General features: G+C 37.1%; 1 protein-coding gene across 2 annotated transcripts in view; it reads right to left on the bottom strand.

The window, feature by feature from the left end:
- Positions 1–3,864: 3,864 nt before the first annotated feature.
- CBLB (Cbl proto-oncogene B) overlaps positions 3,865–13,822 on the bottom strand; it is a 129,035-nt gene continuing 119,077 nt past the window's right edge. For both annotated transcript variants that reach the window (XM_036389484.2, XM_036389493.1), the window contains one exon: positions 3,865–7,955. In XM_036389484.2, coding sequence (XP_036245377.1) covers positions 7,693–7,955 — 263 coding nt within the window. In that variant the 3' untranslated portion in view covers positions 3,865–7,692. The remainder of the gene's footprint in view (positions 7,956–13,822) is intronic.

Genomic DNA, 13,822 nt, shown 5'->3' with positions numbered 1-13,822 from the left:
GTCCCGGACCTTTACAAATTGTTATGGAATGTGGATAAAAAGGCAACCAAGAGCCAGTCTGATGGCAGGTTCACAGCCTGCAGCAATGCCCTGGTCAGCCAGTATCCTAAAAACAGAGCACAGATACAATCAAGGCTCTGTAATCTTGGAGTGATCTTGGAGACTGTTTACTCAGCAACACTAACACATCAAAGGAAAGGATGCCAATGCATGAAGACAAGTCTGTGTAACTCCAAGCAAGGTTTGTTGATTGCTAATAGTTTTCTTGCTTAAGCTAAATCTCAAAACACAAAGCCTTGAAGGGCCTGGAAACCTCACTTCAAATCACAGGTAAAAAATGTCTCTATGAGAACTGACTGAGCAGATTGCCACAAAGAATTTCAGACCTGTGCCACAGACCACTGCAAGGGTGGGGGTGATGTGGTGTGTGAGGAGTAGTGGTGTGAGGGCAAACACTAAAATAAGGGCAATAACTATGGCACAGATCACTCTGGAATGATACATGCAGGAGTATAAGGCCCTTTTCGTGTAAGTGCGTTCTGCCCCAAGAGTGGCAAGTAAGATTTGCCCCACTAAAGCACACCCTTGTACATTACAACTCAAAATTCCCCCCTCCACTCTGAAACACTTAATTGCACCAATTGTCAGATCTGTTCTCATCTGATTCCCTTGACTCCTGCTTCCACTACACAATATTCCTGCTCCCCCAGGATAGTCACAGTTCTAGCACCTCCTTGCTCAGCCAGGTTGAACATTTTCAACACTTCCCTCACCATCCAGCTGTCCTGTCTCTGGAGGATCTCATCCAGGTAGGCAATCTACACTTCTTTGAGACCCAATTGTTAGAATTTGGGAAAACCATAATGTGTATTCTTCCCAGGCAGCAGCATGCAAACCCACAAACGTTCTACCTCTGGTTCACCTAAAAAGCTACAAAATTGTCATCAACACAGGCAACTTATGGGCAAGGTTACCTGACAAATGAGGAAGTCTTTTGGAGGCCATTGGTGGAATAATTCAGATATAGTGCTTTTACTTTCTCTGTGTGAGAACTTTCAAGCTGTATAATATTCTTTGATTTCAAAGATCAATCTTTTATCCCAACCATTAATGGTAATCAATTACCTTTATCTGCGAGTAAGTTTCCAATTTCACTGACACATCTTATAAAATTATAAAATTCATCCCTTCTACCTGCTCCTCAATAAGTACTAAAAGTAAGTAAATATCTTTGTGAGTTTTCAAGATACAAACCAAATTCATTGGACAAACTACTTAACTCCTTATATATTTAGACACAATTAATCTCAAATAGAAGTACTGCTACTAGCAGATGTCATCTGCTAATTTCTTTTCACATATCAGAAGCAAAATTGGGATCTGCTGAAGTAAGAAGTAGATTTCATCTTCATCCCTGACAAGTAAATTATAAAATACAAGAGTGGTCTTCCAGGTCAAGAAGGGAACAGGAAAAAAAAAAAAACTCCAGTGATAATAAAGAAAACAGGCTTTCTCACAGAATTCTCAATCCATTTTGGATGACCATGCTCATGGGCCATTCAGATACAGAGCAGGGGATCTGTATAATCACTGAGACAGACAAGGCCAGCAAAACACTTTATGAGGGATCTCAGAAAAAAATACTGATGTGGTTGCAAGCTGAGATAGGAAACTGTAGTGTCTGTCATTATGGAGAGGAAGGATGTGCTGGTGATTGATGTCACTGAAGAGATTTGGGGTGGGAGAAGAAGATAAAAACAGTCTTAGGGGGAGCAGATGAGGATGCACAGTAATGCATCTGTTGTAGGACAAAGGTCAGGCTGAACGTGGCTCAAGCTGGGATGTAGGAGAGCAGGATAATTTAAATTTTAGTGCATGAGCCTAGGTAATAAAGGTACTACTGACAACAGCCATAGTGAAAAGAGAATAAAAGCTTTTAAATTAAAGCTCAAGAATTTCATATGGATCACAATAAATTGGTAACAAAAATGTAAACAAGAGGAAACACTTGAATCAAATGTTCAAGCAAATTAATAGCTTCAAAAAAACTACCAGCCACTACCTTCAGGTATTTCTGAAAGGCTAGTGATGTAAATTTACTAATGTTTGTAAAGAATTTGAAATTCAATGACACTCCATTAGCAAATTAAGTGTTCTCCATGGGCACTTTCTGCATTGTGGTCTAATGAGAACTAGGGAGCAGATATTACTTTCAGTGCCCTGATCACTACACAGATGCACTACAGAAGCCAAGCTCTCTGTTTTGGAATAAATGTATGCACCCCCCCCAGCTACAGAGGGACAAAAAAACTTGCCTTGTAGGACATGGCTGACTGTAGTAGCTTGACTACTGTGCAGATTCAGCTACCCAAAAGAGCAGGTATTTTGTAACGTGATTACCACATGGTCTGAACTCCCCAGGCTGGCATCACCTGGTGTTCTCTCTCCTCCACGCTCCACCAGACCAGCACGCACATCTCAGCGTACAAACACACATCCTTCAAAAGCCAAGATAATGAGCTTGAAAACAGAGGTGTCTCCACTGGAATCCTTATGAAGCTTTTGGTTGTTTTGCTAGCATGCAAACACTGTGTGAGCAGAATGCTATTTCACACTTCCCTCTGCTGCTAAAACCCTGGCATCCTGCTCCTAAACACTGTGCCTTCTAAATAAGACACACTGTCCTCAGAGAAGGACACTCCCCTGGAGAAGAACACAGTAACCGAGAACTGGAAAAATCATAAACAAACACTCCTTTCTGTGCCCTAGTTCTCCAGGCAATTCATACTAACTAAATTTACATGGCAACAGCAGAGAGGGGCTTGGATCATTATTACAAAATTATCTCCTTCTGCTTAGTTACCTGCTCATCTCCCATCCTGCTGGCTACTGTGGCACTTACTGCAATAAAAGATGCTGTTTTCCAAGAAGTACTGTTGTAGTTGGACTGGCTGACTCCTGCACAGATCCAGACAGATGCAAGTAGCTTCACAGTGAGAAGATCACTATTCAATGGGTTTATGGTTTTACATCTGGCAGGTCTATGAAGCAAGAATCTCGTCACAGTTCACGTCATTCTGAATCATCTAAGTTCCTTACAATGTTGAGGATGTTTATGCAATTAAGTTTCACAAATTTAAGATTTATTTTTTGATTTAAGAGTAAGAATTGGGAATTAGCATCATTCTGAATAAGAATTTCTACTGCTAGACATGAGATCATCTAAGGCCAAATGGAATGTTTATATGCCACAGTAACACACAGTGTTTTAAAATCTAAATTTCCTGATGGAAACTTACTGAAACTGGTAAATGGAGGCAGGTACCTCACAAGACTAATGGCTGGGTGTATCAAACAAAAATTCCTGAAACATTCCTAGAGCACCCAGCCGCTAAAATTTGATTGTAACACAATAAAATAACACCTAACCTTCACATAAGAGTAAAAATGACAGAAATGGGCACCTGTAGTATTAAAGACAAGCATTCCAAACAGGTAAATTCCCTAATTAGCAATGTGTCTAGTGACATACACAGTGGACAAGGATTTAACACACTGAAGGAAGTACCATGAAAATCTCAGCACTGAAGGTCTAATCCAAGTGCTGGGAACAGTGCTGAGGTTTAAACAGCAACACTTGCGTTGTCATGCATAGTAGAGGGGTTCGATTTTCTAAACTTTTTCCAGAATGCTGGGATACAGTAATAGAAAAAAAAATGTTTTACACAGCTAAGATATTTTTGACATTAAGAGTACAATACTTGAGAATGTAAATGCACAGGATATTAAAAAAGTATCAGTGTCAGTTACAGTAATTTTCTTCAGGAAAAAATCCTGCAAATTAATATACAGTCGGACTATGTGTTCACCACTTTGGATTCTAAATATTTAATGGTTACCATCTTTCTTCTATACAACTATTACATGCACATTCCAAAATTACTGCCAATTTATTAACTTTAACTACTGAAATTTAGAAATGAGGTAATGTATGGGGATGAAAAGTACATGTCTCAAAGCAATGATTCACCTTATTTTAGAGCAAGGCCTCATTTTTGTGGCTTACAAAACAATGTTTTTTAAGGCCCCGACACAGGACAGGTTATGTTGCTAAAGCATCATATGAAAAGTGGTAATATTCAGTAACAGAGACAGAGTCTTGAAAAATCATGGACCAACCCAACATTCTCTTAACATTAATTTTATAAAATACCTTACATGAACAGATAAAGAACTTGAGCATACATAATAACCAAAATTTAAAAAGAATGTTGAATAAAATATAAATTAATTGAACACATCACTAAATGTGCCACATTAGACAAGTTTATAAAAGGCATTTTCAGATAAAATAGTTATTTGAAAGAAAATCCTTCAAAATGGAAACTGCTGAAGTCCTTTTTCAAGAAGTCACTCCTAAAAGCGCTATATTCCAGGTCATCAGGTAGCACCTGAATGTGCTTTGAATATGGTGTTCATTTGCTTCAAAATTTGTCAATATTTAAGACACAAATTTCAGGTCAGAGTTGTCAGTGCAAAGTAAAGCTTCAAGCTGAAAATGAGAGAAATACAACAGAAGAAATGATCCTGGTACAAAATTTCCTAAATTCACATTGTAAAAAAACTGTGCCAGATGCACTCTTGAGATACTGGACATTAACAAATTTTACCAGTGGCCATTTTAGGGTTCCAGACAAGCCATTAACATGGCTAATTATATTAGTTTCCTTTATCACAATTTAAATTTTTCCTACGCATAGCCTTTGGCAAAGATCTGTGCTGCGGATGTCCACTTGCTCTGCCCAACTTCTGATTCAGCCAATTTGCTTAAAATGCAGTAACTTAGCTAAAAGGAGAGAAAAGGTGAGGCCAACAGACAACACAAGGATGGTCTAAAGACTTCAAATGTTTCTGAGTTTAACCAACTTTGTTCACCCAAGCACTCTCATTCAAACCAGTCTTCCTTGAAGTTATGTAAGTGCATAACACACTGCCAGGCTCAAACCCTTAAGTCTTTCAAAGGTTAAAAATATGTTTAGAGAACTATGTCTTTAGAGAACTAGACTGCAGCCAGATTAATTTATTTTAAGCCTATTAATTCCTGCAGAGTAAACATCAACACTCTAGGCAAAGCAATTTTGCTGTTTGACTTTAACCAGAACAGGTGTGAAACAGTCTGCACATTCCACTATTTAGAAGTGCTATTAGCACACTCATTTAAAGATTAATGGAAATCTTTTCAAGTTACCACTCAAAATACTGCTAATCAAGTTTGGTTTTTTAACACATAATAAAGAAAAAGTGTCACTGGTGGTCACAACCAGAAAGAAGGAAAACTTTAAAAACCTTAATCTATCAGGCAGCAGTTCCAGCCTCTAATTGAAATATAAGGATGTAATTCATACTAAGCTGCTGCATAAAAAGGAGAAAATGAGTTCTTCATTACAATTCAAAATTTCAAAACTCAATCTGCAGATTGTTTGTTCGTCCTTGTAAAGTGCTCTTTTTTTCATCATTGCTATGCTGGCAGTTATGCTAGAACCTCATTTCAGTAATTCCAGTACAACCAGAGTGTATAATTTAATAGCCTGAATCATTTTCAATTTACAGCTAGCTAAAATGCTACAGTGATGTTGCAAACAAACCAAATGAGCAAGAGGGTTCTATACTTTACAAAACTTTCTCCCAAAACAGAGGAAAGCGATTAACTTGAGCCAAAAGCCCAGAATATAACTTACACCAAAACTTTTCCTAAGCTGTACTTGAGGAATGAACAATTACAGGAAGATGTACAAACTCAGTAGCATTTGCTCATATCCAAATGCTGCAGCAGCTCTTCCCTATACCCTGTATTCTCCTGATCATCCTTTTATCACTGACACAGATTGACAATATCCATATTATGCTTTGTGATGCTACAAAATAATTAAATTAGTTTTAAGAACAAATTTTTTCATGAAACAATGGGACTTTAAAATAGCAGAGTAATTTCCAATGGGTGTTCTCAGTTACTTCAAATCCTGCAGTTCAGCCATGTGCTGTCTTCAAAACATCTTTACAACAAACACACTGGCTGATGAGATCTGATCCTGTAAGTGATATAAATTCTAGCACTTGTTCAGAGTGAAAGAGAACACCAGACAGCTGAAAGGGAATAATTAATGTATACCTCACACCCAGCCTGGCACACTGAAAATTTTCATATAGTCATCACATATCAAAATGAGAAAAATATTCTAAATACCACGTTTTTTTTTTTTATTTGTTCAATATTATAAGAACAAAAATTTCAAAGTTTCCTAAAAAAAACCAAGAAAGCAGCAATCTTAAGAATTTTTCTGGAAATATTTGGACTCAACTTGAACATACTCAGAATAGAATTGTCTTCTCTCTCTTTTTTTAAAATCAGGAAGATTTAAAAATTGGCTTGCATCAACTTGGGCTCAAAAATAAAATGTCAAAGTTTGGAGTATCACTAATCAAGTAAAGCAAAAATATATTTCCAACTAAGCAGCTGGAAAGTGACTGAATGAATTTGGGTGTTCAACACATCCTTGAGGATTATGAAGTGTACAGGGGAGGGAAGAGGTTATTAAAAAACTTTGCAAAAAATATTGCTACAGTAGCATTAGGAATTAACAGTGCATCAAAGATTTAAAGTTTCCAAGTTAATACAAACTGATCCAAGCCACAATGAACCACAGGATAATCACTCAAACAAAACATTAAACGCATTCTACTTTACTGAATCTAGAACTGGAATTCATCTGAATACCTTTAATATAATTGAAAAAGATTCCTTTTAGTCTTGCCATGAAGAATTGGTGCCATTAGTGTGTAATCAAAACACAGTATTATCATGTGCATTTGGATTTTTTTAAACATCTGCAATCAAATACTCAATTTTGAAAGAGATTTTACATGTGAGAACTCAGTATCACTGCTGCATGAAGTGTTTTATTTGTTGGTTGGGATTTTTTTGTGGAAACTGTATATAAAGACCTTGAGACTTCAGGTCATGGAATTCTTGTTAAACAGAAAGCTGCCCAACATTACTGTCAAAATACCTTTAAAAAGGCAGTTCACAGAATAATGTATTTTACATTCAGATATCTCCTCTCTCAAAAGCAAAGGAATCTCAGAAGAAAAAAAAAAATCAGTAGTGAAGGCCACATACTTTTTGCATTTGATGAGCTGAAATGCAAAAAACAATTAAAGCATCTTGTTAAAGAAAAAAAAAAGACCAAAAGAAAAACAGAACTCCTGGAAAGTGATGATTTAGTTGATGAGTGGTCAGCATGGAAACTGTTGGGAATGCTACAGCAGAACTGACCACAAGTACAAGGGAATATGAACAGGACATAGTACAGGCACAAACTAGAAAACTGTAACTTGCCAACTTGTAAACAAGAAAAAGCATTTCACAGATTAAAAGTTCTAGGGAAGTAAACTTTTTTTAAATTATTTTGTAAGTTCAACCCTGATTTAAAAAAGTATGGCTAGCAAAAATACATAAGCCTCAGCATATTTATAAGTCTTGATCAGAGCAGCCAGGAGCCTTTGATAAACGGCTGGAAACAAACACCCTTCTGCTAAGGATGAATAAAAATATTCCATTCTGTTCTTCCTCTCATTCCCCAATCCACATGTGTATCTGCAGAATTCATATGCTCCAAGAAAATCTTGATGCTGCTATAGATTGAGACGCGGGGAGACTGGTGGAGGAAAACAGACAAACTCTCTTAAAATACTGCGGGCCACATCAACATTATTCTGGGCAATTTCAAGTGCCCTCTTGACTTCTTCAAAGGAATAGCCCTCTCCCATAAGTTTTGCAATTTTTGCATCCACATTTTCCATGGAACTGTCAGAGCTGTATGCTTTCCTGTGATGCATTTCTGGTGCAGTTCTCCGAGGAAGTGGTTTAGGGGGCCTGGCTGGTGCTTGTGAACCATCTGTTTCAAATAAAAGAGATAAAAATCATTATAAATTGGCCTAAGACTGTGTTATAATTGGGGCTGGTGAAACCCCATGAAGCCTGTTTTAAGAGTAAAATTCTAAAGGAAATTGAAGCAATATTTTAGTTTACCAATATAGGTCATTTTAAAATTTTGACAGAAGCTGATGTTCTCAAGAATGTCCAAAATGGAAATAACGTAGCAATATACTATTTTAATAATAATATAGGAACATGCAATTTACAATTTGGATTATTGAAAGTTGGAACAAAAATAAAGTATGATGGAACAGGAGAAAGAGTGAAAACAGCCAGTCAAACTCTTAAAGGCTTTCCACTCTCAACCCACAATTTGAGAATATCTGAGTTAAAAAACAAAGCAACAAAACAAACTAACAAAAAACCCACAAACAAATAAAAAGCCCAAGAAAAAAACCCTACAAAAACAAACAAATGAGCAAAACCCAAACACAAACTGGATTACAATTTTATTGAAGACCCTAAGTTGTATCGAAGAGGAATTCAGACAAATACACCTGAAGGAGAAAAATCCTTATTGGTCCACTTTCTAAATTCTGTTCATTCAATTGCTACTCATGTCATGCACAGCAGCTAAACATAAGTACATAAGTATGTGGTTTCTCCAAAAGACCTCCAGCCCTATTACTCCCCATGATGAGAACAGAACACACTCCTTTCTCTCCAGTACCCCTATGGGAATATCTCCTGGTTTCTTATCTTCTATGGAAAGGTTACCTTCACAGTTAATGCTGGTGACTAAGAATCATGATGTGCTGATGAAAAAAAGCTAATATTCAAACTTGCTAATCTTCTCAGAGTCAAGAGTTCTGTGCTCAAGTAAACTTGGTACTTTACTGAAACGCCTTTATCCTCACTGATTCCACAATAAGAAGCTTAAATACAAGCAGGCACAGTGCAGAAAACACTTTCAAGAGCAAAGCATCTAAAAAATTAAAAAGTCTTTAATCCTTCAAAAATGGTTTTAACAAGTCCTATCAACAGTGACTTTGATAGATAAATTAGAGGAATTTCTGGCTGTGATACTTCCTGTTTACTTACACTGAGAGCAGTGGCATTTTCCAGTGTTAAGTACTTCAGAGACTGTTCTTTAGGCATGGAAGAAATGTTATATATACAGTATTCTTGTTGTAACCTTATCATAACACTGGACAGAGAGAACTATAATTCAACCAAGTGCATTAAACACTTCAGATAAATAAAAGCAGTTCACACAAGAGCATGTTTAATGCAGGTGTATTTTCCTTTCAAGTTAGTTTTTCCATCAATTTGGATGCATGTTGCTATAAAATTTAATTTCACTTCTTAACTCAGAGAGTTAATATTACCTTTAGAAAGATGGTGATATTCCACAGACAAACGGATGAAAGAAATTTGATTAAACATTTACAGTAAGGGGCTGAGACCTACAGCTACTAAGGGCTACTTTATATTTGTTTTGATTTTTTTCTCTCTGAAGATAAAAAGAATTATGTAAATTATAAACATTCTGAAGCAGATCCAAACCTGCTATGAAGGTGTGGAAGATCCATGAAACACTTGTCTGAGAAATTAACTATAGCTCAGGAAATGTGGTTAATCAGTAAAAACTGAATCAGAAACAAGTTCAAATTTCTCACTTCACTTATTTTAGTAAACTCAAGACTGCAGAAGAATAATATTCTTTATCTTTAGAATAATGGCACATTATTTAAAACCAGTAATTTTTCTTTCACAAACCTTCAAGCTGTTTTAATATGTACATTCCATTATGAACTTCATTTCTATACAGTATGAAACAAAATTAAATTTACAAACTTTGCATTTTCCCCTGGGCTTGAAGTACAGAACAAATTCCTTATGCATAAATCAGATCCTTCCCTGTGCTTATGTTACATGAGGATATTTTTGCTTGACTCAGCCTAATAAAGGCTTACAACTGAAGTTATTTCGTGTTTAAAATCTTCACTTCACTGAGGCTTTCTAACAAACCTTATTAAGCAGTCACATCATTTAGAAAGGTCATTTTTAATTCTGTCAGCAGATTTGAAGCACAGGCATTTTATTCTCACTACAGCAACATCTCTCTATAGCACAGATACTCTGAGATCTTCAGCGCTCTCAATTCCCATTATTATTTTTTTAAATGCTGACATCTCTTTCAATATCTTCACATCCATATAAAATTTCAGCTAAAGCTGGGTATCATATTGGATCCTGAGCTTAAAGATCCTAAGCCTAAGCTGCATGTCCATCTGGACACTGAGATAGAGGTATTAAGCAGAACTTTTCTTCCCTACCTCCCATCCTCTGATGTTTCAGCCACCACAGACGTCTAACTAAGAATCCCAATAGATTTTCTAACTGTGCAATTCAATTAGCAGTTTCTACCACGAGAAGCTTCTTCCACCGCTCCCAGTTCTGTAATTCAGCACTAGATTGAACCCTTAGGTAAGGGGTTAGTACAATAGCAGACACAGGCTCATTTAGTAGGTATTTAAAAAGCACAGGGAAGTGGTGAGAGCTCTACGGCACAGTGGGAGAAGGCGGTTTGTAACAATGCCAACTGTCTGTTCCTCTCTGCTGGGAAATGCCCTTCTTTTCTTCCCTCACTGCTTCTTCTGGATTGCTCAGTCTTTCACCAACAGCCTGAGGAGCATCAGCGAAGCAGGTGACCAAGGCTTGCTGTGAAGGCCCTCTGTGAAACAGTAGCAAGCAACTACACCTCACCTAAGTGGGGTACAGGAACAAAGCACACCCAGGGGACACATGCTCTAAGGAACTCAGAGAACAGGGAGAAGGTGAGGGAAGGACCCACTGCACACGCTGCTCCATCAAGCTGTTAGGCATGATCTTTGTACTTTGCAATACTGTGGATTACAGTATTTCCTCTAGTGTTAACTGAAATAAACCCTGGAACAATATTCTTGTAAAAGAAATCCAAATTTGCAAGCAAGTGTCTTCATAAGGCCAACTGAGAGAATGAATAGGCAGCAGGCAAATATATTAACCAATCATTTGAATCTGTATCTTACAGAATAGCTAAGTTAGCAAAATAGAGCAGACATCAATTAGAGGCTTAATTTTCTTCTTCCTTTCCCTCGTATTATTGGCTGTGTTTAGGTAAAACACTCTAATTATTAGCAATATCATAGAATAATAGAATGGGTTGGGTTGGAAAGGACCTTAAAGATATTTTAATCCTGCACCCCCTGCCATGGGCAGGGACACCTTCCACTAGACCAGACTGCTCAGAGCTACATCCAATCTGGCCTTGAACACTTCCAGGGATGAGGCTTCTCTGGACAACCTGAGCCAGGGCCTCAGCATCCTCACAGTAAGGGACTTCTTCCTGATACCTCATCCAATCTCCTTCAGTTCTCCCTTGTCCTCTCACTGCCCAATCTTGTAAAAGTCTCCTGCTTGTTCTACACTCCCCTCATGTACTGGAATGCCACAATTAGGTCACTCCAAAGCCTTTCCTTCTCCAGACTGACCAATTCAAATTGTCTCAGGCTTTCCTCACAGGAGAGGTGCTCCATCCCTCTTATCACCTTAGTGCTCTTCTCTGGACTCACTCCAGCAGGTCCATGTCCTTCTTATGCTGGTGCATTTCTCCAGGTAGGTCTCACGACAGCAGAGGTGCCAAATTCCCTCCTTTGCCTTGCTAGCCATACTGCTTTGGATGCAGGACAGCAGGATGCAATCCTTTTGGCTTTCTGGGCTCTGAGCACACGTTGCCAGCTCATGTCCAGCCTCTCATCCACAGCACCCCCAAGTCCTATTTCCTTTTCTCGCTCTTTTTGTACTAATTTTAAACAGTTGTATATAAGAAGTTGGAGAAACCTGTGCCTTTAGGGGAGTGGGTTGCATGGCTGGGCACTATTTCTGAAGTGTTCAATACTGGGTATCTGAATTAGAATAAATTACTCGGTTGACTTTAAGGATTCAGTTAAGCATCACTACAGCAATCTTAAAAACAGTGAAAGTGAAGCAGGGAAGTTAAAGCACTGCCCATGCTACTCTAGGAACCCAGTAGCTAAATAATAATTAGATTTTAGAGTGAACTCCATTTCTTTTCAGCTAGTTCAGAGAATTACCTTACAAAAGCACTGAAATGAATAATTTCTTAAGTGAGCTGATTAGCTCAGAATAAATGTAAAAGCAAAGTTCTGAATACAGTTACACTCTCTACATTGTCTTTTTAAATCATAGATGAAGGTGAACCTGTTCATACTTGCAGCTCATCAGTTCTGTCCTTTGGAATTACTGACACTGTAAAAAACAACTTTCCAATTAAGAGAATGACATGATCTATCACATAGTTTTCATCTAATTGAAATTAAATGGAATATCTTGCTGCATATCATGCTGATTTAGAATGATATTCATAGCAAAAGCTGACACGTGAGTGTTTTAGAAGATAGCTGTGGGAAACAGATCGAAAAGTATTAAGTAGCACCAGAAAGCTCCAAGTTCTTAACTAGCAAGTATCTTGCAGTAATTTAGGAAAATTAAAAATGGTTCTATCACAGAAGTGCAAGAATTGCAGGAAAACTCCATAGCTTCAAAAGTAGTTACATCATTGTCATAATTTGCATTATAAGAGAACTCAAAACACCCTGAATAAATTGACTGAGCGTTTAAAGACAAATCCCTCACAATGCCACTTATAAAGCATTATAACTCTTTTCTTCCAACAATTGGAAACAAAAAGAGAAACAGCTATACTTGTAAAGATACCCTCCCAAAAGAGATAGTATTTATCAAAGGCATCACACTAATTCACAATTATGCTATTCATTAAAAAAATAAGTAAACCTGAAGAGAGCTACAGAAATTTCCCACCATTTCAGCTGGAAAAATGTACTCTTTTTCCCCCCTCTACCTCAGCAGTATGAAAATCTGTATTTCTGAGAAGGCGACTGCAACTACTATTAAAAAATATATCTTTTTTTTTTCCACTTGGGAATGCTTCATTTGAACAATGGTGATTATTTCAACTGAAAGATTAGAGAAAAGTCCTTTTCTTTATGCATAAAAAGTCTCTACACAAAATTTTATCTATCTGGAGAATGATTAATGGTACAAAACATGCCCTGTTTTTTTCTTTGTGTGGTTTCTTCATACAGGAAAAGATTGCAGTTGGGCCAATCCTCTCCCTTCCCCAAGTATCATGCACATCCTAAAGAAAAAAAAATTGTCTAAAAATTGGTGAAGGTACTTTGAAGCACAGGTAATATTGTTGTTGTTTTTATCCACTTAGTAGATTTCCTTTAAATTTAGTATTTTTGTTACCTGTAAACCATAACCAAAATTTCTTTGGCAGAGGAATTGTTTCTACTGTACCTGTTCCATTGAAAAGGAAGACTGAATTTTAAGTGGTTTTGATTCTTGCTGTTTTATTAAGAAACATCTTAAAAGCTTCTTAGAAATTCAGACAAACATATTAGCAAAAAAGACAGAAAATGATAATACTTTAGAGAGTTAAGCTACTAGTTTTTTGTTTAGGAGAAATAAAACAGATGGAAATCAGATGCTTGTGCTCCTTTCAGTACTTCTGATCTCTTATGAGATTGAAAGGTGTCAGGAAAATCTCTGCCTTTCTCAAAAAATAAGGAACACTATAACTGACATAAGCATTCAGTCTGGCAGCTAGTAAAATGGATGCTATAGTATATACACCTACACACAACAAGTAGCCACTTCTACCTCTATTGCAGAACTTAAGTCTGTTACCCTTTGATGATTTCATTCTTTTGTAAAGCAACATTACCATTGCAATTTGTTGAGCAGAACGACAAAAAACTCATTGGACTTTATGGATGAGCATTATATTCTTCACAG

The sequence above is a fragment of the Molothrus ater genome, chromosome 2 (genome assembly GCF_012460135.2).
Source record: "Molothrus ater isolate BHLD 08-10-18 breed brown headed cowbird chromosome 2, BPBGC_Mater_1.1, whole genome shotgun sequence".
NCBI lineage: Eukaryota > Metazoa > Chordata > Aves > Passeriformes > Icteridae > Molothrus > Molothrus ater.
The sequence above is the reverse complement of the archived record's forward strand: the minus strand, read 5'-3'. Positions and strand labels throughout refer to the sequence as shown.